The sequence below is a fragment of the Thalassophryne amazonica genome, chromosome 13 (assembly GCF_902500255.1).
Source record: "Thalassophryne amazonica chromosome 13, fThaAma1.1, whole genome shotgun sequence".
NCBI classification, from domain to species: Eukaryota; Metazoa; Chordata; class Actinopteri; order Batrachoidiformes; family Batrachoididae; genus Thalassophryne; species Thalassophryne amazonica.
The window spans coordinates 16,705,226-16,727,676 of record NC_047115.1 but is presented as its reverse complement, the minus strand read 5'-3'; the positions used below and the strand labels follow the sequence as shown (position 1 = coordinate 16,727,676).

The 22,451-nt window shown below is 45.2% G+C and overlaps 1 protein-coding gene across 3 annotated transcripts in view; it reads right to left on the bottom strand.

Annotated features, from left to right (window-relative positions):
- Window positions 1-22,451, bottom strand: part of slc17a5 (solute carrier family 17 member 5) — a 54,810-nt gene extending 32,359 nt beyond the window's left edge. For all 3 annotated transcript variants that reach the window (XM_034185400.1, XM_034185402.1, XM_034185401.1), the window contains exons 1-4: window positions 22,316-22,451; window positions 8,577-8,773; window positions 597-830; window positions 1-86 (exon numbers count right to left, since the gene is read on the bottom strand). The exon at window positions 1-86 is cut by the window's left edge and continues 2 nt beyond it. In XM_034185400.1, the coding sequence (XP_034041291.1) occupies window positions 1-86; window positions 597-830; window positions 8,577-8,773; window positions 22,316-22,400 (602 nt within the window). In that variant the 5' untranslated portion in view covers window positions 22,401-22,451. The remainder of the gene's footprint in view (window positions 87-596; window positions 831-8,576; window positions 8,774-22,315) is intronic.

The window sequence follows — 22,451 nt, the reverse complement described above, 5'->3', positions numbered from 1 at the left end:
ATGAAGGAAATGGTGAGAAGTCGGCTTCTCTCCAGCGGCGGTGCCCATGCGGCCCACATAGTAAACATTGCAGGGAATGTGACTCCCTGAGACCAACCACAGAAAGAACATCAGTATGGGGTGGGGACTAAAGTGCAACCAAGCTGTTGATCATCCATCAACACAAAACCACCTCTGCAACAGGTTTATCTCATCATACATCTACAAATCCATTAAAAATTAAGTGTCCTCATTTAAGAATGAGACTGCGTTTTAGTGAAATTCAAAAACGTTATCAGTCACACGCTCACACATACAATGAAAAGCAAGTTTGCAATTCCTTCAACGTGCTCTACGTAAAAAAAAACAAAAAACATGAATACAGGGGTTAATGTAAGGAAAATAATGATGACCATCACCTGAATTTAAAAAGTAAATAAATAAATACAAAAATAAAAATAACAGTAATCTGCACATCCATTACTTGAATTAGTATCCTTTTTTCATGGTACATCAAATACTTTAGCTCATAAACGACAGCTATGTTGAAATAATTCCATGTAGTTCTGTCCTCTTATCAAAATGTCAGAATATGGATCCACTTCCTGATCCCTTACCTCTCCAATCCCTTCTATCACTCGGACGACAATGAGGTAGCCAGCGCCCAGGTCAGCAGCCACAGGGGTGAGCAGCGTGAAAACAGCAGTTCCCAGGACTCCGAAGCCCATCAGCCACTTGGGTCCAAAGCGCCTGGCCATGTATCCCCCGGGGATCTGGGTGAAGATGTAGCCATAAAAGAAGGAGCCCAGGATCCAGCCCTGTGTCTGAATGTCCCAGTTGTACACACTGGCCTGTAAAAAGAGGAATTAGAGCAACTGTATTACAGTCAAAACAAGATTTAAGAGGATGCGTGAGTTTTATGGGCATAAAAACAGTTTTTCCCCTCAAAATATATCTATAGCCTGTATTTTCACAGACTAAACTGGGCTACCAAGGTACACCTTGGTCATACTACCAGTCTGCATCTTTGGATGAGATATGTCATCTGCATCATCCTAGTCCACTCAGGTATCGGCTTTAGGGAAATAACCTGTGATGGAGTGGTACTCCATCCAGAGGGAGTTATAGACTCTCAGCCACTTCACGCTAAAGAATCTGGGGTTAAGCTCCATCACCAGTGGCCCTCAAAGCCCTAAATAGGATTTAATTCTTATGCTAAAATAATCACGTGCTCTTACAAATACCTTTTATTAAATCTAGTTTGTCGCAGCTGATGGGCCCTCAGTAAGTCTGGTTCTGCTTGAGGTTTCTTCCAGTTTAAAAGTTTTTTTTCCCTGTGCCATTTTTTTGGTTGGACTGTTATCAGTCCAACCAAAAATATTATACAGAGTGCGGTCTTGATCCAGTTTAAACCAACAGCTAGAGCATGTTGGACCAACATCACTAAAGCCCCTTTCACACAGGGCCTGCTTCAAGTTGCATATGCTGCGTATCTAGTAACACAGGCAAGTCTGCATCAGTTGCGCACAGCAGGGGGGAGAGCAGACTGGAGAACAGACTGCCTGGACATGCAGATGGAGTTGATACATTGGAAAAAGTCAAAATACATTATTTCCAGAAGTTAATGTTCTTTATTACTGATTTCTCATATCTGATTTCTCTTCTGGTTTATTGTTTTTCCTGTGCAGCGCTGCAGGTGTGCACTCTGATGTGTGTTCTAGTTTTTCTTTCTTCTTGTGCAGCACTACAGGTGTGCACTCTGATGTGTGTTCTAGTTTATATTTCTTCCTGTGACCGCAGAGCTGCAGCCGGCGTTCATGCACACATGAACCATCTGAGTGGATGTGATGTCCTCCATGAGGAGCATACTGGATGTGGACATGTCCTGTCACTGGCAATTGGTCTGCGAGCAGGAATTAACACTTTATTTAACACAATCATGAGAGAAGCTAAGGAGGTGAGCGCGAGGAGCTGCAGCCGTAGGCTGTAATGTGCATTTTTTTTGTTTTAATTGTTCACACGTGCTCTTTGAGCGGTATAGTTCTACTGCATTGTGTACATGGTATAAAACGTTCGACAACAATCCTGCGTGATTTATAGCTCAGCAACAATGGAGCACAGCAGGAATCATAAATTGGCATCGGATAGCATTATATTGTGGGGTGTGTCATCCAGTCACGATCCATGAAAAGTCTGTGGATTTCTGGCTTAGGTTAGGTTTCAAACCCTCTCTTCCCTGGTGGCCAAAATCTCAATTAAAATGTGAATAACTCTGAAGTCATCCGAGGTGACGTTGTGTACCAAGTTTCACCTTAATATACAAAGTCTTTGTCAAGATATTACACAGACAACGTTTCTGATGTTCTGTCCTCTGATGGCAACAATTAAAATTGTGTCCGATGTTGAACTTGTCCGGGGTCTTCATACCCTCTTTGTCCAAAGTATCTCATACATAATGATCACTTGAACACACACATGGACAAACAGTCTTATGCACACATGGAGTAAAACAGTTCCCAGACCTGCTCTGCCTTTGGCAATGCACACAGGAAAAAATATAAAATAAAGCAAGAACATTCAAAAACTCTTTCATGTGAAGCTGCCAGCCATTTCCTTTGCATATGACTGATCCTCTCAGTTCCCAGAAGCTAAACAGGGTAGGTGTTGGTTAGTACTTGGCTGTTTGTGCTTCTGCAATGAAAACTGGAGGTGCATAAGGAAGGACATCCAATGTAAAATGTGCCAAATCTCAATGAGAATCTGGACTGGATCCGCTGTGGCGATATTATTATATAAATAAATGGAATGCATTCATATAGCGCTTTTCCATCTGCTTCAGACGCTCAAAGTGCTTTCCAATTACGCCTCACATTCACCAATTCACACACCGATGTCAGGGTGCTGCCATGCAAGGCGCGCACTACATACCGGGAGCAAATCAGGGATTATGGACGTTGCCCAAGGGCCCTTAGTGATTTTTTTCGGTTAGGCTGGGATTTGAACTGAGAATCCTTTGGTCTCATGCCCAACACTTAACCACTAGACCATCACCTCCCATAATTCCATGATTATTAATAATGTGCAATTCTTCTGTATTTTTCTTTCTTTTCTTCTTCAGTACTAAAAGTCTTTCTAAACTGAAGCCAAACAAGGCCACTGGCAGAGACGGCCTGAAAGCCCGTCTACTCAAAGACTGCGCTCCTCAATTAAAAGGAGTGTTCTCCAGATTGTTTAATTCCCTCCTTGTCACAGGAGTGCCCAAATCTTGGAAATTTTCCATAATAAGGCCTAGACCAAAAAAGCCAGGGGCAAGCAAACCTGAAGATTTTCAGCCCATTGTCATAACCTCCATATTATGTAAAACTATGGAGAGAGTTTTAGTTGAAGTCCTGACCACCACAGTGGTCTGTGAACTAGACCCTCTGCAGCTTGCCTATAAGAGGGAGAAAGGTACTGATGATGCTGTACTGATCTTGCTGGACGTGATCTCAAAGCAGCTTTCACTTGCTAAAGCATACGCTCGGTTTTGTTTGTAGACTTCAGTGCAGCTTTTAATTCTATGAAATTACACATTCTTCTGAAAAGGCTGGCTGATATAAATGTAGAAAAGGGCCTGATGCTCTGGATCAGAGACTTTTTGTCTTTTCGCCCTCAAAGGGTCTGTGCTAATAACATTTTGTCAGGAGAGCTCATCATAAGCACTGGCTGCCCACAGGGTAATGTTCTTTCACCTTTACTCTTCTCGCTTTTTTACAAACGAACTTGCACTTAATGACACAATTTTTAAACTGATTAAATACGCGGATGACATGGCCCTAGTCGGCCTGCTTCAGAAATTTGACTCCTTTGGTGAAGCCTCCTATCTCGTTCACACTGAGGCTCTTGAAACTTGGTGTCTCGACAGCCAGCTAGAAATCAATGTGTCTAAAACAAAAGAGCTTGTTTTTTTACACAAAGCAAGAACTGACAGTACAGCCAGTTTCACTCGATGGCCAGCTTGCTGAAACAGTGGAAACTTTTAATTATCTTGGTACAGTCCTTGACAGTCATTTGAGCTTCTCTGAAAACACCGATTTTATTTTTAAGAAATGCTCACAGCAACTCGGTCTTCTTAGAAGATTAAGCTGTTTTGGTATCAATCTGCAGATTTTAGAGCTTGTGTATTCTGCACATACGAGGTCTGTCCATAAAGTATCGTACCTTTTTATTTTTTTTTAAACTATATGGATTTGATTCATATGTTTTCACATCAGACAAGCTTGAACCCTTGTGCGCATGTGTGAGTTTTTCCACGCCTGTCGGTGACGTCATTCGCCTGTGAGCACGCCTTGTCGAAGGAGTGGTCCCGCCCCGTCGTCAGATTTTCATTGTCTGGAAATGGTGGAATGATTTGGGGGTTTTTTCCCATCAGAATTTTTTCAGAAGCTGTTAGAGACTGGCACCTGGAAACTATTCGAAAAATGTATCTGGCTTTCGGTGAAAATTTTACGGGCTCCACAGAGAATAAGGTCTGGTAGTACAGCTTTAAGGACCCCTTTAAGGACGCTCAGCGCGCCGCGCTCCGAGCTGCGATGACACGGCACAAGCCACCGGACCATTTCTGAGCTGATGGCTCTGTGGATACGAGACCATCGTGTGCTCTTTCTCTGGTTATCACAACAGCTGGACATCAGCCATGTCTATCTCGGCTTTCAATGCTTACCAGTCCAGTAAGTATCAGTGAAATTGTGGAGAGCTGGACATGTCCAAACTTGTCCTCTGGCACGCCGAAACGGAGGTGTTCCTTTGTCTCGCTTCCAAAGTGAATCGGTCGTGATGCACGAAGCCTCCGCGCGGCTTTCCATGACAAAATCTCTTGTTAAAAGTGAAATCTGCCGGAAAATGGCTAATGTCTAGCTCTGGTGATAACCAGAGAAAGAGCACACGACGGTCTCGTATCCACAGAGCCATCAGCTCAGAAATGGTCCGGTGGCTTGTGCCGTGTCGTCGCAGCTCGGAGCGCGGCGGGCTGAGCGTCCTTAAAGGGGTCCTTAAAGCTGTACTACCAGACCTTATTCTCTGTCTTCTTCTTTGTCTTTCGGCTGTTCCCGTTAGGGGTCGCCACAGCAGATCAATCGTTTCCATCTGCAAACATCATAGTCCATGGGGACTCCTGTCTGATCTCATCTGTCAACCTGTCCATCACCACTGCAAACAAGAAAGGACTCAGAGCTGATCCTTGGTGTAATCCCACCTCCACCTTGAATGAGTCTGTCATTCCGACTGCGCATCTCACCGCTGTCACACTATTCTTGTACATGTCCTGCACTACCCTAACATACTTCTCTGCCACTCCAGACTTCCTCATACAATTCCACAACTCTTCTCTTGGCACCCTATCATAAGCTTTTTCTAAGTCCACAAACACACAATGTAACTCTTTCTGTCCTTCTCTGTACTTTTCCAACAGTATTCTCAGAGCAAACATTGCATCTGTAGTGCTCTTTCTCGGCATAAAACCATATTGCTGCTCACAGATCTTCACCTGTTTTCTAAGCCTAGCTTCTACTACTCTTTCCCATAACTTCATGCTGTGGCTGATCAGCTTTATGCCTCTGTAGTTACTGCAGCTCTGCACATCACCCTTGTTCTTGAAAATATGAACCAGCACACTTCGTCTCCACTTCTCAGGCATCCTCTCACTTTCCAAGATTTTATTAAACAATCTGGTTAGAAACTCTACTGCCATCTCTCCTAGACATTTCCATGCCTCCATTGGAATGTCATCTGTACCAACTGCCTTTCCACTCTTCATCCTCTTCATAGCAGCCCTCACTTCTTCCTTGCTAATCTCTTTTACTTCCTGATTTACTCTCACCACATCATCCAGCCTTTTCTCTCACTCATTTTCTTTATTCATCAACTCTTCGAAATATTCCCTCCACCTTCTCAGCACACACTCCTCACTTGTCAGCACATTACCATGTGCATCTTTTACCACCCTAACGTGCTGCACATCCTTTCCAGCTCTGTCCCTTTATCTGGCCAATCGGTACAAGTCCTTTTCTCCTTCCTTACTATTCAACTTCTTGTACAGCTCGCAATATGCCTTTTCCTTTGCTTTTGCCACTTCTCTTCTCGCCTTACGCCTCATCTCCTTGTACTCCTGTCTACTTTCTTCATCTCTCCAACTATCCCAAAACTTTTTCGCCAACCTCTTTCTCCTTATGCTTTCCTGGACCTCTTCATTCCACCACCAAGTCTCCTTGTCTTCCTTCCACTGTCCAGATGTCATACCCAGTACTGCCCTAGCTGTCTCCCTCACCACATCTGCAGTACTCTTCCAGTTGTCCAAAATTGCTTCCCCTCCAACTAGTGCTTCTCTCACCTGCTCGCTAAATTTCACACAACAGTCTTCCTCCTTCAGCTTCCACCATCTGATCCTTTGTTGAGCTCTCACTCTCTTCTTCTTCTTTACCTCTAAAGTCATCCTACAAACAACTATCCTATGCTGTCTAGTGACACTCTCTCCTGCTACCACCTTACAGTCTGTGATTTCTTTTAGCTTGCATCTCCTATAAAGAATGTAGTCCACCTGTGTGCACCTTCCTCCACTCTTATATTTTACCCTGTGCTCCTCCCTTTTCTTAAAATAGGTATTCACCACAGCCATTTCCATCCTTTTTGCAAAATCAACTACCATCTGCCCTTCCCCATTCCTATCCTTGATACCATATCTACCCATTACTTCCTCATCACCTCTGTTCCCTTCACCAACATGCCCATTGAAGTCTGCTCCTATCACCACTCTTTCATACTTGGGCACACTCTCCACCACCTCATCTAACACACTCCAGAAATCTTCTTTCTCCTTCATCTCACAACGTACCTGTGGGGCATATGCACTGATGATATTCATCATCACCCCTTCAATTTCCAACTTCACACTCATCACCCTGTCAGACACTCACTTAACCTCCAACACACTTTTAACATACTCTTCCTTTAAAATGACCCCAACACCATTTCTCTTCCTGTCCTCACCATGGTACAACAACTTGTACCCACCGCCGATGCTCCTGCTCTTATTTCCCTTCCACTTGGTCTCTTGCACACACAATATGTCTACCTTTCTCCTCTCCATCATATCAGCCAGCTCTCTCCCTTTACCAGTCATACTACCAACATTCAAAGTCCCCACTCTCATTTCCACCCTTCTAGTTTTCTTCTTCTCCCGCTGTTCATGGCAACGTTTTCCTCCTCTTCTTCGTCATCTTCGCCCAGACCTTATTCTCTGTGAAGCCTGTAAAATTTTCACCGAAAGCTAGATAAATTTTTTGAATAGTTTCCAGGTGCCAGTCTCTAACAGCTTCTGAAAAGATTCTGATGGAAAAAAAAACCCAAATCATTCCGCCATTTCCAGACAATGAAAATCCGACGACGGGGCGGGACCACTCCTTCCACAAGGCGTGCTCACAGGCGAATGACGTCACCGACAGGCGTGGAAAAACTCACGCATGCGCACAAGGGTTCAAGCTTGTCTGACGTGAAAACATATGAATCAAATCCATATAGTTAAAAAAAAAATAAAAAGGTACGATACTTTATGGACAGACCTCGTATTGAGAGTATTTTAACATTTCATCTTTGTGTTTGGTTTGGTCACTTGAGTTGCAAGTGTAAGGACAAACTAAATAGAATTGTAAAAATGGCAGGAAAATTGTGGTAAAACCCCAGAAGCCTCTGGCCCACATTTACACTGACAGGATGAGGAGGAAAGCTTAGAGAGTCCTGGCAGTTTGAGCTCCTGAAGTCTGGGAGGCACTAGAGAGCTCCTCTGGCCAAATGTTTTTAAAAAATCTTTTATACCAAATGTCGTTACCATTATGAACTCGACAAAGTGACCAACCCACAGACAAAACCTGAACTGCTTTACTTGTTTTATTTATTTTACTAGATCTTATTTTACATTTTCTTTATCTTATTAGATCTTATTTAACTTCTTCCTTTATTCCTATCTATTTTACTATATCTTATTTTTGTTTTATTGTGTCTATTATATGTTTTTATGTATGGCAATGTTTGCATTTCAGTGTTGTGTTTTTTTGTGCTGGTGAGCCGAAGACAATATTCCACCTCGGTGGACAATAAAGAATTATTCTATTCTATAAAAGTCTCACTGGACTATAAATGTAGGATCTCATACAGGATCTCATGCAGGAAAAAATGCAGGAAAAAATGAAGGAAAAACAAACAAACAAAAAAACAAAACACAATTTATACACTGGAAAATATGGTAGTTCCAATCCAGTTCTTGTGGAACCAAGACTTCATGGAGAATAAATGAATTACTTCCGAGGGTACATATATGTCATTTATTATTTAATACATTGTTATTGCAATGGCTAATGTACACAGAGGTTTTTTTTTTCCTCCATGTGACAAACACAGTTTTGTGGTTGTAGTCAAATTCTACTGTGCAAAAACACATTGGTGCATATTACTTGAATTTAATCAGAAATATATTTCAAGCTCAACAACTTTCAAACATGATTAATCTACTTGGAGTGCTTTTCAGTGTTGTGTCATAGGAGGACCTTTCCCCCCTTTGTGCTCACCGCGTGGTTGTTTATGGACTGTGGAGGACTTCCACGAGCAGGACACACTGAGCTGCTGTGGTTATTGTCAATTTGGTGGGAGCTGTTCAACATGTCCACCATGGCCACGCTGAGGTTGACCCGCAATGCGTAGACCACAAAGAAGCCATAACAGGAGAGGAACGCCAGGCTGTAGCGTGAAGAACAGCATGATGGTGCTGTAGAAGGATAAAGACAGAAATACCTAGAATAAGACTTGTTTAATGTGTATATCCACAGATTTGACATTCACACGGATGGCATTTTCTGGGCAGGTTTAGCTACAAATACTCACACTTTGCAAATACTCACACTCACACTCATTGGTTGGACTGTCATAAAGTTATTTTTCTTGCATGAAAACAAAAATAACTAGAAGCACTCGGAGAGTACAAACCTCCACCATGGCCATGGGGTCACTGACGCCATAACATCTACACGCCGTGGAATCACTGAACCTAAAAAAGTCTAACAATGATGTTTGCTATTAAAAAAAAGTTTCATCTGCTGTGACTGGATAGCATGTATCCTTAGCGCTTGGCATCACAGTTTATTGCAACTTGCACCTTTCCCAGAAGCTACTTTACTTATAGACAAAAACAAATAAGAGACAAAATTCAATTTATTATTCAACTAAACTGCAAATATATGAATTTTTTAACATTTATGAAACACTTCTCTAAATAAATAACAGTAAATTCTGAAATAGAACTATTTTTTAAGTGTTGCATGTGCTACACAAGGCCATAGGGTCACTGACCCTAAAAAGATTCCCTCCTTGGCACAGTGATCTATTCAACAATTCAGTGTTACAACCAAAACCATGATACATATACTTTTCTTTCCTTTATATTTGACATCCTTGACCATGAAAACATACCACTAGAACTTGGAATCACTTTTATGTCTTTATTAGTTCAAACGTTATTGTATAAAAATGATTTTTCTGTAATGGCGGTTTTCTTCTGGATCTAGCGCCATAACATTTGAAGCTACATCAAATCTGATGACACCTTACTGAATCAGTACAGATTCAGCTACAATTTGGTGTTAGTTGTGCATCTCTAGCTTCATTTGTCACCTCACACTGATACATTTTCTATTTTCCCTATATTTTTGCATATTCTGGATCACCAGATCCGGAATCTGGATCCGATCATCACCAAACTTTGTTGTTTGATAGAACATTTGACTATGTTACACCCTTTTTCAAGCCTTTCTGCCTTGTTTTTGTGGAGTTAGAAACTAGAATGTCAAAATTCCCCCTATCCCTCAATGGTGAAGAATCCTTTAAAAAAATTCCTGGATCCAGATCGTGATCCGGATCACCACTAAAATTTAATCACTTGTTCCTCTTGTCATTTCCAACCACTCCACAAAATTTCATCAAAATCCTTTAAAACGTTTCGAGTTATCCTGCTGACAAACAGACAGACAGACAAACAAACAAACAAAAACAAACTCGACCGAAAACATAACCTCCTTGGCAGAGGTAATTACAATAAACTAGGGTTCAGGTCATGTTTTTCAATGTTGTTTGTTTGTTTGTTTGTTTATTCATTTCAAGCAGGTTAATACAAAAAGAAAATTAATACATATATCCAGTACATATGCAATAAATTTATCATTTAGCTCCAAAAGGAGTGGGAAGAAGAAAACTTATTAAATCCCACCCCATCATTCATTTTAACACAAAATAAATAATCACAATGACTTCCTTGTCAGTTCAACTGAAAAGAAAAAAAAAAAAAAAAATATATATATATATATATATATATATATATATATATATATATATATATATATATATAAACAGCAATTTAGCCATATTCAAAGTTTTTGTTTGCAACAAAGAGGTAGATACCAGCAGTGGTAAGGACAAAAATACCAAAATGGTAACAACAAGATAAAGCACACACCAACAATGGTAAGAAATTCACAGGTAGAGTATATCACATACCAACAATGGTAAGGAATCGTAAGGTACAGCACAACACTGATAAAGAACAGTACATTAAATTCTATTCTCTCTGTATACAGACCAAACCGCATCTTTATATAAGGACTTGAATTTGTCAATGTTCTATATTGGTTTGATTCAACATTAGTTAGTTACACATATCAGTCTGTGTTCCATCTTGCTCCACTTCATGTGCACTGTGCCGATGGCAGCCACAGCCACCGCTCCATCAATGACTTCTTCTAGCTTACCTTTAGGTAAGCGTTTTAAAAGCATATGGCCTAGTTCAAAAATAATGAAGCCTAACTGCTGATTTGCATTGAATTTCTCATGAATAAGCCATTATTTTATTTAGCACCATCCAGATTTATCTGTGAGTTGCCTATAGTCTCTTTGACAGGTACTGAAAATTTCATGGAAAAATTCTGCACGGTTCCAGAGATACGTATGCATGAAATTTACCCCAAAAAAGCACTTTTTTCATCAATTTTGTGTGACATTGATATTTAGCATTATCATTTAAAGTTGAATGTTAAATAAATAATGGGTATTTTGTGTATTTTGTCAGTTTGTTTGTGTTTCATACTAACACACAGTAATACATTTCTGTAAAGGCAGAAATGCCATTTCCAAGAAAAAAAATCATGTTTCTAAAGCAAGGGAAAACCATCACAAACGTAACGCTGAGAATAAGTCCTTGACTTATTTGTGTCAAAACCTTACCTGTATCTCCTACTCTGCTTCAATAAAATAATTATATTACTTGTTCAATAATACCAGGAACTAATGGACAGAATTTCTTTGTTTCAGGCTTCTGCAGACTAAAGATACCTCCAACTGTTGTCGCAAGCGTTACGCTCTAGCACATTATAGTATATATGCAATGATAATTTCTAGCAACGACTGAACCGAGACCAACAGAAATATTGAAACTCTGATATATAACCACACCTAAAGTGATAACATTTCACAAAAAAGACCACTTTTAAATTTTGATGGTTATGTCACACTCTGGCTTCATTATTTTTGAATTAGGCCATATTTACACTCTGCTTCACTTCAAACATGGATCAATTCTGTTTCTGTCTGATGGCGCATGTGATACACACTCCTTGTCAGGCATTTAGATAGTGCATTCCATGTGAATACACAAATTGTGTGTGCACTTCTTCCTGCTAACAGGAACTGCACAGGCCCACTGCGGAGGTGGGGGAGCATCCCTCCCCTCACCTTTTAGGTGAAGCTCAACTATGAAGATATATTTGAAAGGTATTGTTGCATATAATAACAAGAGCTATTAAGATGACTATTCATAACAAATAAAAATACAACCACAAGTCTTTCATTAATGATGTTCAATCAATATCACTGTGAGCACTCAGAGTGTGTTCTAGTTTTACTATTTCAGTGCTGCATTAGGATAAATGGATAAAACCCATATTTAAATAATTTACCTTGTTTTGCTAAAAAAAAAGATGAAATAAATAAATACATGATTAAGGAGCAGCTTGGACTGAAGTTAGTTTTGTTTCTTAATTTATTGCTTAGTTTCAAGCATCAGCATTGGATTGACATTAAAATGCTTGCAGTGTGCTGTGTTCGAGTGTGTTATCTATGGACTCTGATTTTAATAATGAATTTTTACTGTCAAAGGATGAAGTATGTGAGACAATAATGTACCTATGTACTAAATAAGTTGTTACCTTTTTGTTATTAAATTTTTAATTTGATTTTACCCTGTTTACTTTTAATTGTACATGTCTATCTCTAAGGGAGCGCCCAGCCACCCTGCGGAGGAAACTCATCTCACTCGGGAGGAGCTCGGAGTCGAGCCGCTGCTCCTCCACGTCAAAAGGAGTCAGTTGAGGTGGCTCGGGCATCTTTTCCGGATGCCCCCGGGACGCCTTGCTGGAGAGGTGTTCCAGGCACGTCCCATTGGGAGGAGGCCCCCGGGGAAGACCCAGGACACGCTGGAGGGACTACATCTCTCGGCTGGCTTGGGAATGTCTTGGGGTTCCCCCGGAGGAGCTGGGGGAGGTGTGTGTGGATCGGGAGGTCTGGGCGGCTTTGCCTGAGCTGCTGCCCCCGTGACCCGACCGATCGGATCGCGATCCGATAAAGCGGAAGAAAATGGATGGATGGATGGATGTACATGTCTATTTTTGGACAAATAACACACACATATATATATATATATATATATATATATATAAACGTATATAAATGTATTTTCTAAAAATAAGAAAAAAAGGACTGTTATGAAGCTTGTTATGAAGCAGCACTTGAACTGCCAGGAGAAACTGCCAAGGATTATCGTGCCCATATATGTGATACTGTTGACAATTTAACACAACTGTATTCATACTTCCATGGTTCAGATTATCAGGATACCAGAAGTGCTCTGATAGGAAATATTGTGAACTCCATGACTGATCGTTGTGCAGCGAATCATGCTGCAATGACTCTTGTAAACAAAACATGGAACAAGAATCTAAATGATTTAAATTGCCACCTTCACCCATTGGATTAATTTGCCACAGGGACAAGGGCAGCATCAAAGGCAATTGAGAAATAGAATGACATAACCAAGAAACTCTTTGTGTTATGTGTCGGACGCAGCTCGGAGAACCGACCAGCGTTTGAAGGACCCAGTATGAAATAAGCAGAGCACGGTACAAAGGCTAACTGAATTTAATACATAACAGTGATAATACAGAAAGGTGCGGTCTGGCGTGGTGCGCTCCCAGCAGCGCTAACGGTCCGGAGCCAGAAGCTGTTTCGGACCCAAGGACCCCGCCGACACCCCCCAGGTGGCCGCAACAACCGAGTCTGTGAAAGAAGGAACCATTATGTGAGTCCACACTCTACACACAGAACACTTAAAGGTGTACAAACAGCAAACACTTCCTGGCTTGATTGCTGATCAGCTTCCAACCTGCAGGCATGGAACATCCAGTTCACAGAACTCCACCGCAGTGGAAGCTGATACATGACTAACAAACAGCTCAATACAATAAGGTGTGAGGGACACCACATTTACTGACTGTATAACTGTTAGTCACAAAATCTAACGTACCTCAGGAAGTGTGCTGACGAGCGTGAGACCTCACCCCCTCCTCTTTCACAGACTGTGCATCAAACCTGGACGTTTCTCAGCATCCGCTGCTAATGAGATGGCTCCCGAGACGACGATCTCACCCGTCTGGTCACAAGGTCGAGTCTCTGGCAAATACACACTGTGCACTCCAGTCTTAAATGCCAACATGCTCCAATCCATCCAGATGCACCTCAGCTGTGAGTCCTGACGAGTCGCAGGTGATCAGGGTGAGGTCCTGACAGCCTCAGCAACACAGCCACTCAGTCCCAAATGCACGCCACCTGGGAGGAAAACAAAAAGACAAACAAACCGGCAGCCAGGCCCCCCCAGCCATATAACACTTTGGCTCTGACTGTCTTGCAGGAGACATTGTTCTTCAACTAAACAAAATGAGGTACAAGGTCAGCAAAGGGGATCCCCAGGGACTCCTTATTTTCTTGAAAAATGAAGATTTGCCTTGAAGAATTTTGACACGCTACACGAGAAACCATTTGCATGTCTTGTTTCACATCAGTGGAATCTTGGTAGCTCATTATCCCCAGTTTATGAAATTTCACCAAAGTGGTACAGCCTGTGGAGGTCTTCATTCTAGTGTACTCATTGACTTCCTCAAAACTCCTGCCCATGTGAAACTTCAAGTCCTTGGTCTTCTGGGAAAACTACAGGTATTCTACACAAGTTTGTCAGATCAGATTAATCATCTGGAAGGAACCGTACGCGTGAAGTGTCTTCTGGAAAAGCTAAAAGGTGCAACAGGTATGCCAAGGGTAACCCTGTCCATGGATTGTGAGTTTTTTTGGAAAGGAATTGCCAGAAGATTCAATTCTTCAGAAGTTGAGGGAAGCTCCAAAGGATATGGAGCTCTTCAAGCAGTCATTGGTGTGTTAGTGTTGTGAAAGTGACGTGACACGGACCCACAACAGGGGGCGTTAATGAACGGACAATGGATAAGCCAAAAAGTAACAATTTAATGTTGTGAATCGCACAACAACGTACAGACAATAACAATATGGTGGACTGTCAATCATACACCAGGTGACGTGTGGGCAGGCTCGACGATAGAAGACGCCTGGAGAGAGAAGAGCTGGATCCCCACACAGCTTCCACCACCAAGGGAGCTGAAGAACACCGGAGCCGCCAAGCCCTGCGCCCCAGGTGGCCGCTGTCTTCAGCAGTCAGACCCCTACTGCTGGCAGAAAACAGAGACAGTCCAGATGAGTGTGAGTTTGCACACTCAGTAATCCCACAGTCTGTCTTAAGTAAAGGAGGGAGAACCTCCACCTCCAATCACACACACTCGTGCAGCTCCTGGTCAACCACTTATCTGAGTTGGGGTGTGAGGTGAAGCCGTCGCTGTCACACCAAACGCCAATCCTCCAGATAAGGAAACACTCCAGGAAAACGGCTGCAAATAGAAGTTCAGGTTAAACACACACAGTGTCAGGCAGCAGAGAAATTACCTGAATGGTAGTTGATTTCTCGGCGAGGAGGTGGAGTTGCAGTCCGGTCTTTGTAGTGGTGTTGATGGGTGACAGCTTGTGTTGATTGATGACAGCTGTCACCTCCAGCAAAGCCGACGCCCTCTCGTGCTTGGAGCCCGCACACCAAGCAGGGCGCCATCTTGTGGTGGTGGGCCAGCAGTACCTCCTCTTCAGCGGCCCACACAACAGGACCACCCCCTCAACGGGCGCCTCCTGGCGCCCGACCAGGCTTGTCCGGGTGCCGCCGGTAGAAGTCGGCCAGGAGGGCCGGGTCCAGGATGAAGCTCCTCTTCACCCAGGAGCGTTCTTCGGGTCCATACCCCTCCCAGTCCACCAAATACTGGAACCCCCGGCCCTTCCGACGGACGTCCAGGAGCCGGCACACGGTCCAAGCCGGCTCCCCGTCGACGATCCGGGCAGGAGGCGGCGCCGGTCCGGGGGTACAGAGGGGTGACACGTGGTGAGGTTTGATGTGGGACACATGGAAAACCGGGTGGATCCGCAGTGAAGCTGGCAGCTTCAGCTTCACTGCGGCTGGACTGAGGACTTGAGGATGGGGAAAGGTCCGATGTATCTGTCCTTCAACTTGTGGGATTCCACTTGCAGGGGAATGTCCTTTGTGGAAAGCCAAACCTCCTGCCCAGGCTGGTACGCAGGGGCCGGGGCACGCCGGCGGTCTGCATGGTTCTTGGCCCTCGTCCGGGCTTTGAGCAGGGCAGAGCGGGCGGTACGCCACACCCGACGGCACCTTCTCAGATGGGCCTGGACCGAGGGCACCCCGACCTCTCCCTCCACTAGCGGGAACAATGGGGGCTGGTACCCCAAACACACTTCAAATGGGGAGAGGCCGGTGGCAGACGAGACTTGGCTGTTATGAGCGTACTCGATCCAGGCCAGATGGTCACTCCAGGCCGTCGGGTGCACGGAGGTCACGCAACGGAGGGCCTGCTCCAGTTCCTGGTTTGTCCGCTCTGCCTGCCCGTTCATCTGGGGGTGGTACCCAGACAAGAGACTGACGGTGGCCCCCAGTTCCCTACAGAAACTCCGCCAGACCTGGGAGGAGAACTGAGGACCACGATCCGAGACAATGTCTGATGGAATCCCATGCAGACGCACGACGTGGTGGACCAGGAGGTCTGCAGTCTCCTGGGCCGTCAGGAGCTTCGGGAGGGCCACGAAGTGGGCCGCCTTGGAGAACTGGTCCACTATCGTTAGGATGGTGGTGTTTCCCTGGGACGGCGGGAGGCCCGTGACAAAGTCCAGGCCGATATGAGACCAGGGGCGACCAGGCACTGGCAGAGGCTGGAGGAGGCCTTGGGCCTTGTGGTGGTCAGCTTTGCCCCTGGCGCAGGTGGTGCAGGCCTGGACATACTCCCGGACGTCGGCTTTCATAGACGCCCACCAGAAGCGCTGCCGGACCATTGCCACGGTTCTTCGCACCCCTGGGTGACAGGAGAGCTTGGAATCGTGACAGAAGTCAAGGACCGCAGCCCTGGCCTCTGGTGGGACGTACAGTTTGTTCTTCGGACCGGTCCCCGGGTCCGGGCTCCGTGTCAGGGCCTCCCGGACGGTCTTCTCCACATCCCAGGTAAGGGCGGCCACGACAGTGGACTCGGGGATGATGGTTTCAGGGGGGTCTGACAGCTCGGTCTTGACCTCCTCTTCGTGCACCCGGGACAGGGCGTCAGATCGTTGGTTCTTTGTCCCGGGGCGGTAGGTGATCCGGAAGTCAAAATGCCTGAAGAACAGCGACCAGCGGGCTTGCCTGGGGTTCAGACGCTTCGCGGTCCGGATGTACTCCAGGTTCCGATGGTCCGTGAAAACTGTAAATGGTACCGATGCTCCCTCCAACAGGTGTCTCCACTCTTCAAGAGCCTCCTTCACCGCAAGAAGTTCCCGATTGCCGACGTCATAGTTCCGTTCAGCTGGGGTCAACCTGCGGGAAAAGTAGGCACATGGATGGAGAACCTTGTCGGACTCCCCGCTCTGGGATAGCACGGCTCCTATCCCTGAGTCAGAGGCATCCACTTCAACAACAAACTGGCGCTTGGGATCGGGCTGCACCAGAACCGGTGCAGTCGAGAACCGGCGTTTCAACTCCCTAAACGCGGCTTCGCACCGATCCGACCAGGTGAAGGGGACTTTTGTGGAGGTCAGGGCTGTCAGGGGGCTAACTACCTGACTGTAGCCCTTGATAAACCTCCGGAAGAAATTTGCAAAACCGAGGAACTGTTGTAGTTTCCTACGGTTCCTTGGTTGGGGCCAATCTCTCACCGCCGCAACCTTGGCCGGATCAGGGGCGACGGAGTTGGAGGAGATGAGGAACCCCAAGAAGGACAAAGAAGTGCGGTGGAACTCACACTTCTCGCCCTTCACAAACAGCCGGTTCTCCAACAACCGCTGTAGGACCTGACATACATGTTTAACATGGGTTTCAGGATCCGGAGAAAAGATGAGTATATCGTCTAGATATACGAAGACAAACCGATGCAGGAAGTCCCGCAAGACGTCATTAACCAATGCTTGGAACGTCGCGGGCGCATTGGTGAGGCCGAACGGCATGACCAGGTACTCAAAGTGACCTAACGGGGTGTTAAATGCCGTCTTCCACTCGTCTCCCTCCCGGATCCGAACCAGGTGATAAGCATTCCTAAGATCCAATTTCGTGAAAATTTGGGCTCCATGCAGGGGCGTGAACACTGAATCCAACAGAGGTAACGGGTATCGGTTGCGAACCGTGATCTCGTTCAGCCCTCTGTAATCAATGCATGGATGGAGTCCGCCGTCCTTCTTGCCCACAAAAAAGAAACCAGCACCCATCGGGGAGGTGGAGTCCCGGATGTAGGTCTCCATTGATTCGCGTTCCGGACGTGAGAGGTTGTACAGCCTGCTAGACGGGTACTCAGCGCCCGGTATCAAATCAATGGCACAATCGTACGGACGGTGCGGGGGCAGCGTGAGTGCCAGATCCTTGCTGAAGACGTCAGCAAGGTTGTGGTACTCGGCTGGCACCGCCGCCAGATTGGGGGGAACTAAAACCTCCTCCTTAGCTGTCACACCGGGTGGAACCGAGGATCCTAAACACTCCCGGTGGCAGGTTTCGCTCCACTGAACCACAACCCCAGACGGCCAATCAATCCGGGGATTGTGTTTTAACACCCATGGAAAACCCAAAATCACTTGGGAGGTAGAAGGTGTTACATAAAACACAATCTCCTCCCTGTGATTCCCAGACACCACCAATGTCACTGGCTGAGTCTGGTGTGTGATTAGTGGAAGAAGGGTGCCATCTAGTGCCCGCACCGACAATGGTGACGGTAAGGCCACTAGAGGGAGCCCAACCTCCTTTGCCCATCTGCTATCCAGCAGATTCCCCTCCGACCCCGTGTCCACCAGTGCTGGGGCATGAAGGGTTAAATCCCCACTCAGGATCGTGACTGGGATTCGTGCAGATTTACGGGGTTTCCCCGCGTGGGTATTGTGACCCACCCTTAGCCCAGTCTCTAAGGACGAGTGCTGCTGTTTTGATCGTTTGGGGCATTCTCTCTGTGTGTGCTCAGTAGAGCTGCAGAGAAAACACTCTCCACGGATCAGCCTCCTTTGTCTCTGATCTGATCGTTTTTTGGCCCTGCTTGTTTCCATAGCAACGCCAGCAGGGGGAGCTGTTGTCACGTGGAGAGCCCTGGCAGTGGAGCGTGGGGAAGTCGGCTCCCTTTCAGACCCGGGAGGAAGAGGGACGGCTTGTGCCTGACCACGCCCTTCGTCTCGCTCCCGTCGGTGTTCTGTTAATCGGTTGTCTAACCGTATAACCAGGTCGATAAGCCCATCTAAATCCCGCGGCTCGTCCTTCGCCACCAGGTGCTCCTTGAGGACCAGAGACAGTCCGTTTATAAAGGCGGCGCGGAGCGCAACAGTATTCCAGCCGGCTCGCGCTGCCGCGATGCGGAAGTCAACTGCATACTTCGCTGCGCTTCGACGCCCCTGTCTTATCGACAGCAGCACACTTGAAGCGGTCTCGCCTCTATGAGGGTGGTCGAACACCTGTCGGAACTCCCTCACAAACTCAGTATAAACCGTTAGGAGCCGTGCATTCTGCTCCCAAAGCGCCGTAGCCCAGGCGTGTGCCTCTCCTCGAAGCAAATTTATAACGTAAGCCACCCGGCTAGCGTCTGACGCGTACATGACGGGACGCTGTGAAAAGATGAGCGAGCACTGCATCAAGAAGTCCGCACACATCTCCACACAGCCTCCGTACGGCTCCGGAGGGCTTATGTATGCTTCAGGGGAAGGTGGGGGGGGGGGGGGGGGGGGTCATTGAACGACCAGCGGAATGTCTGTTTCTGGCACACTGTCAGCAGGAGGAGGTGCTGCAGCAGCGCCCTGAGCACGCGCTTCCACCTGGGCGGTGAGAGCCTCTATCCTGCGATTGAGAACACTGCTCTGCTCGGTAACTAAGTCCAACCGAGCGGCACAGACGGTTAAGATGTGCTGCAGTTCACCCAACACGCCTCCTGCCTGTGCACCTCGCTCTCCCATTGGCTGTTCAAGCGATGGTTGACGCCCCTCGGGATCCATGACGCTGGCCGAGAAATCCTGTTGTGAAAGTGACGTGACACGGACCCACAACAGGGGGCGTTAATGAACGGACAATGGATAAGCCAAAAAGTAACAATTTAATGTTGTGAATCGCAAAACAACGTACAGACAATAACAATATGGTGGACTGTCAATCATACACCAGGTGACGTGTGGGCAGGCTCGACGATAGAAGACGCCTGGAGAGAGAAGAGCTGGATCCCCACACAGCTTCCACCACCAACGGAGCTGAAGAACACCGGAGCCGCCAAGCCCTGCGCCCCAGGTGGCCGCTGTCTTCAGCAGTCAGACCCAGTACTGCTGGCAGAAAACAGAGACAGTCCAGATGAGTGTGAGTTCGCACACTCAGTAATCCCACAGTCTGTCTTAAGTAAAGGAGGGAGAACCTCCACCTCCAATCACACACACTCGTGCAGCTCCTGGTCAACCACTTATCTGAGTTGGGGTGTGAGGCGAAGCCGTCGCTGTCACACCAAACGCCAATCCTCCAGATAAGGAAACACTCCAGGAAAACGGCTGCAAATAGAAGTTCAGGTTAAACACACACAGTGTCAGGCAGCAGAGAAATTACCTGAATGGTAGTTGATTTCTCGGCGAGGAGGTGGAGTTGCAGTCCGGTCTTTGTAGTGGTGATGATGGGTGACAGCTTGTGTTGATTGATGACAGCTGTCACCTCCAGCAAAGCCAACGCCCTCTCGTGCTTGGAGCCCGCACTCCAAGCAGGGCGCCATCTTGTGGTGGTGGGCCAGCAGTACCTCCTCTTCAGCGGCCCACACAACAGTTAGACCAGCAATATTCCAAGTACTTTGACATAAATGTCACTAGACAATTACTGGCAGAAATTAAACCGGCACGATCCCATAACATAAATGCTGAAGACGTTATGTGCATGTTTAGTGCTCTCAAAAAGAAAAGCCCAGGTGCAACACTGTGCTACATCTCCTGTAAACTGAGAGTCACCAAGAATAAAACTGTGGACTATCTGGATGAAATGGATCATGAAAAAGAGATGTAATCCTCAAAAAGGCAATCAAGTTAGGAGTACAGTGGAGAAGGAGGAGAAAAAAGGCAGATGAACTGATGGTTAAGTTAGTGAAAAGACAGAAAGAGAAAGACCAGGCAAGAGATAAGGCCTCTAGAAACATTAGAGAAGAAAATTAAAGTCAGTCACTTTGGCTGATATTCCCCAGGAATTCTCTGACCTACAGGAGTCCCAGCTGGGGAAAGTAGAGAACATTCTGGGATGAAAACACACAGGACATGAACTTTGCCATGTCTGGTATGAGGACAGCGTGCAGGTGCCCTACTTTGGGAAAATTGTAAAAATGAAAGGAAAGGGGAATAATAGAAAATATGTGATCTCATACTGGTTTGAGGGAGAAACTCTTGATGATGCCATTGACTATGATTTGTCAGTATTTGCCCTAACTATTGACTTCTTTCTGGGGGACTTAATATAATAAGGATGCAGGATGTACATTGTTTGACAACTTGACAGTGAAGCAACAATGACTGCTGGACTTGGTGCATACAGAGATGGCATTAGAAACTACTAAGAGCTGAATAGGACATGTCCCTCACATGGCACAGACCAAGGGCTGTGTGGAGATCAACATGACATTCATGATTAGGCTAAATTGTACTGTGGATGAAAAAGGTACTGTGTGACTTAAACTGTTCTGTTTCATTTTGTTGTTTAATTTCTCTTTTTTTCAGGTGTGGAAATGAAACGGAAACAAGTGATATTTTGCGCTTTATTTTCAGGTACACGATGAGAAGTACCTCAAAATTTGTTGTTTCACGGTTGTGCTTTTACCTATTAATTACTGGCTCAATATCTTCCTTTAAGTGATGTTTTATGTAAAATGGCAAGAACCAATGATCATTTTAATTTCCAGATGTACATGTAGCAACTGCTGAGAGGACTGTCTCAAAATTTTCTTACTTTTGTAGTCCATCATGACTAATTGTCTCTATCTCTGATACTAATTCAAATTCCAATTTATTAATTATATAGCACCAGTTCACAATATCGCCTCAAGACACTTTACACAACATGGAAAAACACAACAAAAGAATTAAATGATTAAAACATGATAAAAAGCAATCAATTAAAAAAAGTGATTAATTAATTAAACACTGATTAAGCACTAATCAATGAGTAATCATTAAGTATTTCAGATGATATACCATTTAAAATGAAGAAGAGGTGGGAATCCATCATTCCTAAGAATTTCATGGAGTTATCTTGGGTATTAAGGAACTTATGAGAAAAAAATATGAAAAACAAGTCCAGGAAAACAATTCGATTCACAGAACAAAAAACGGCCATAACTCCCTTAATACCTAATAATCACATGATTTTGGTGTCATTTTAAATGGTTTTTCAAACGCTTTCTGAATTCACAGTCAGATTTTATATTGGTAAAGGATAGAATTTTTATACACGTCCCTATAATTTAACGCTGTGGTGATTTTTTTTTTTTTTAAGAATTTAATGTTAATAAAGTGTAATAAACATTCGGAGCCGCACTAACAGCTGTTGTCTGACTGTATGCTAACTGTTAGCTTCGCTCTTTTCACTCACCGGCGTGGACTTTGTCTTCATTTCCTCCATGAAGCAGCGGTGTCTGCACCTCGTCCCTCTCCGTATCCGCGTCGTAACTCTCCATTTTCAAAGCCTGCTGCTGTAAGCGGTTAAAACAAACAACTGTACCACAAGA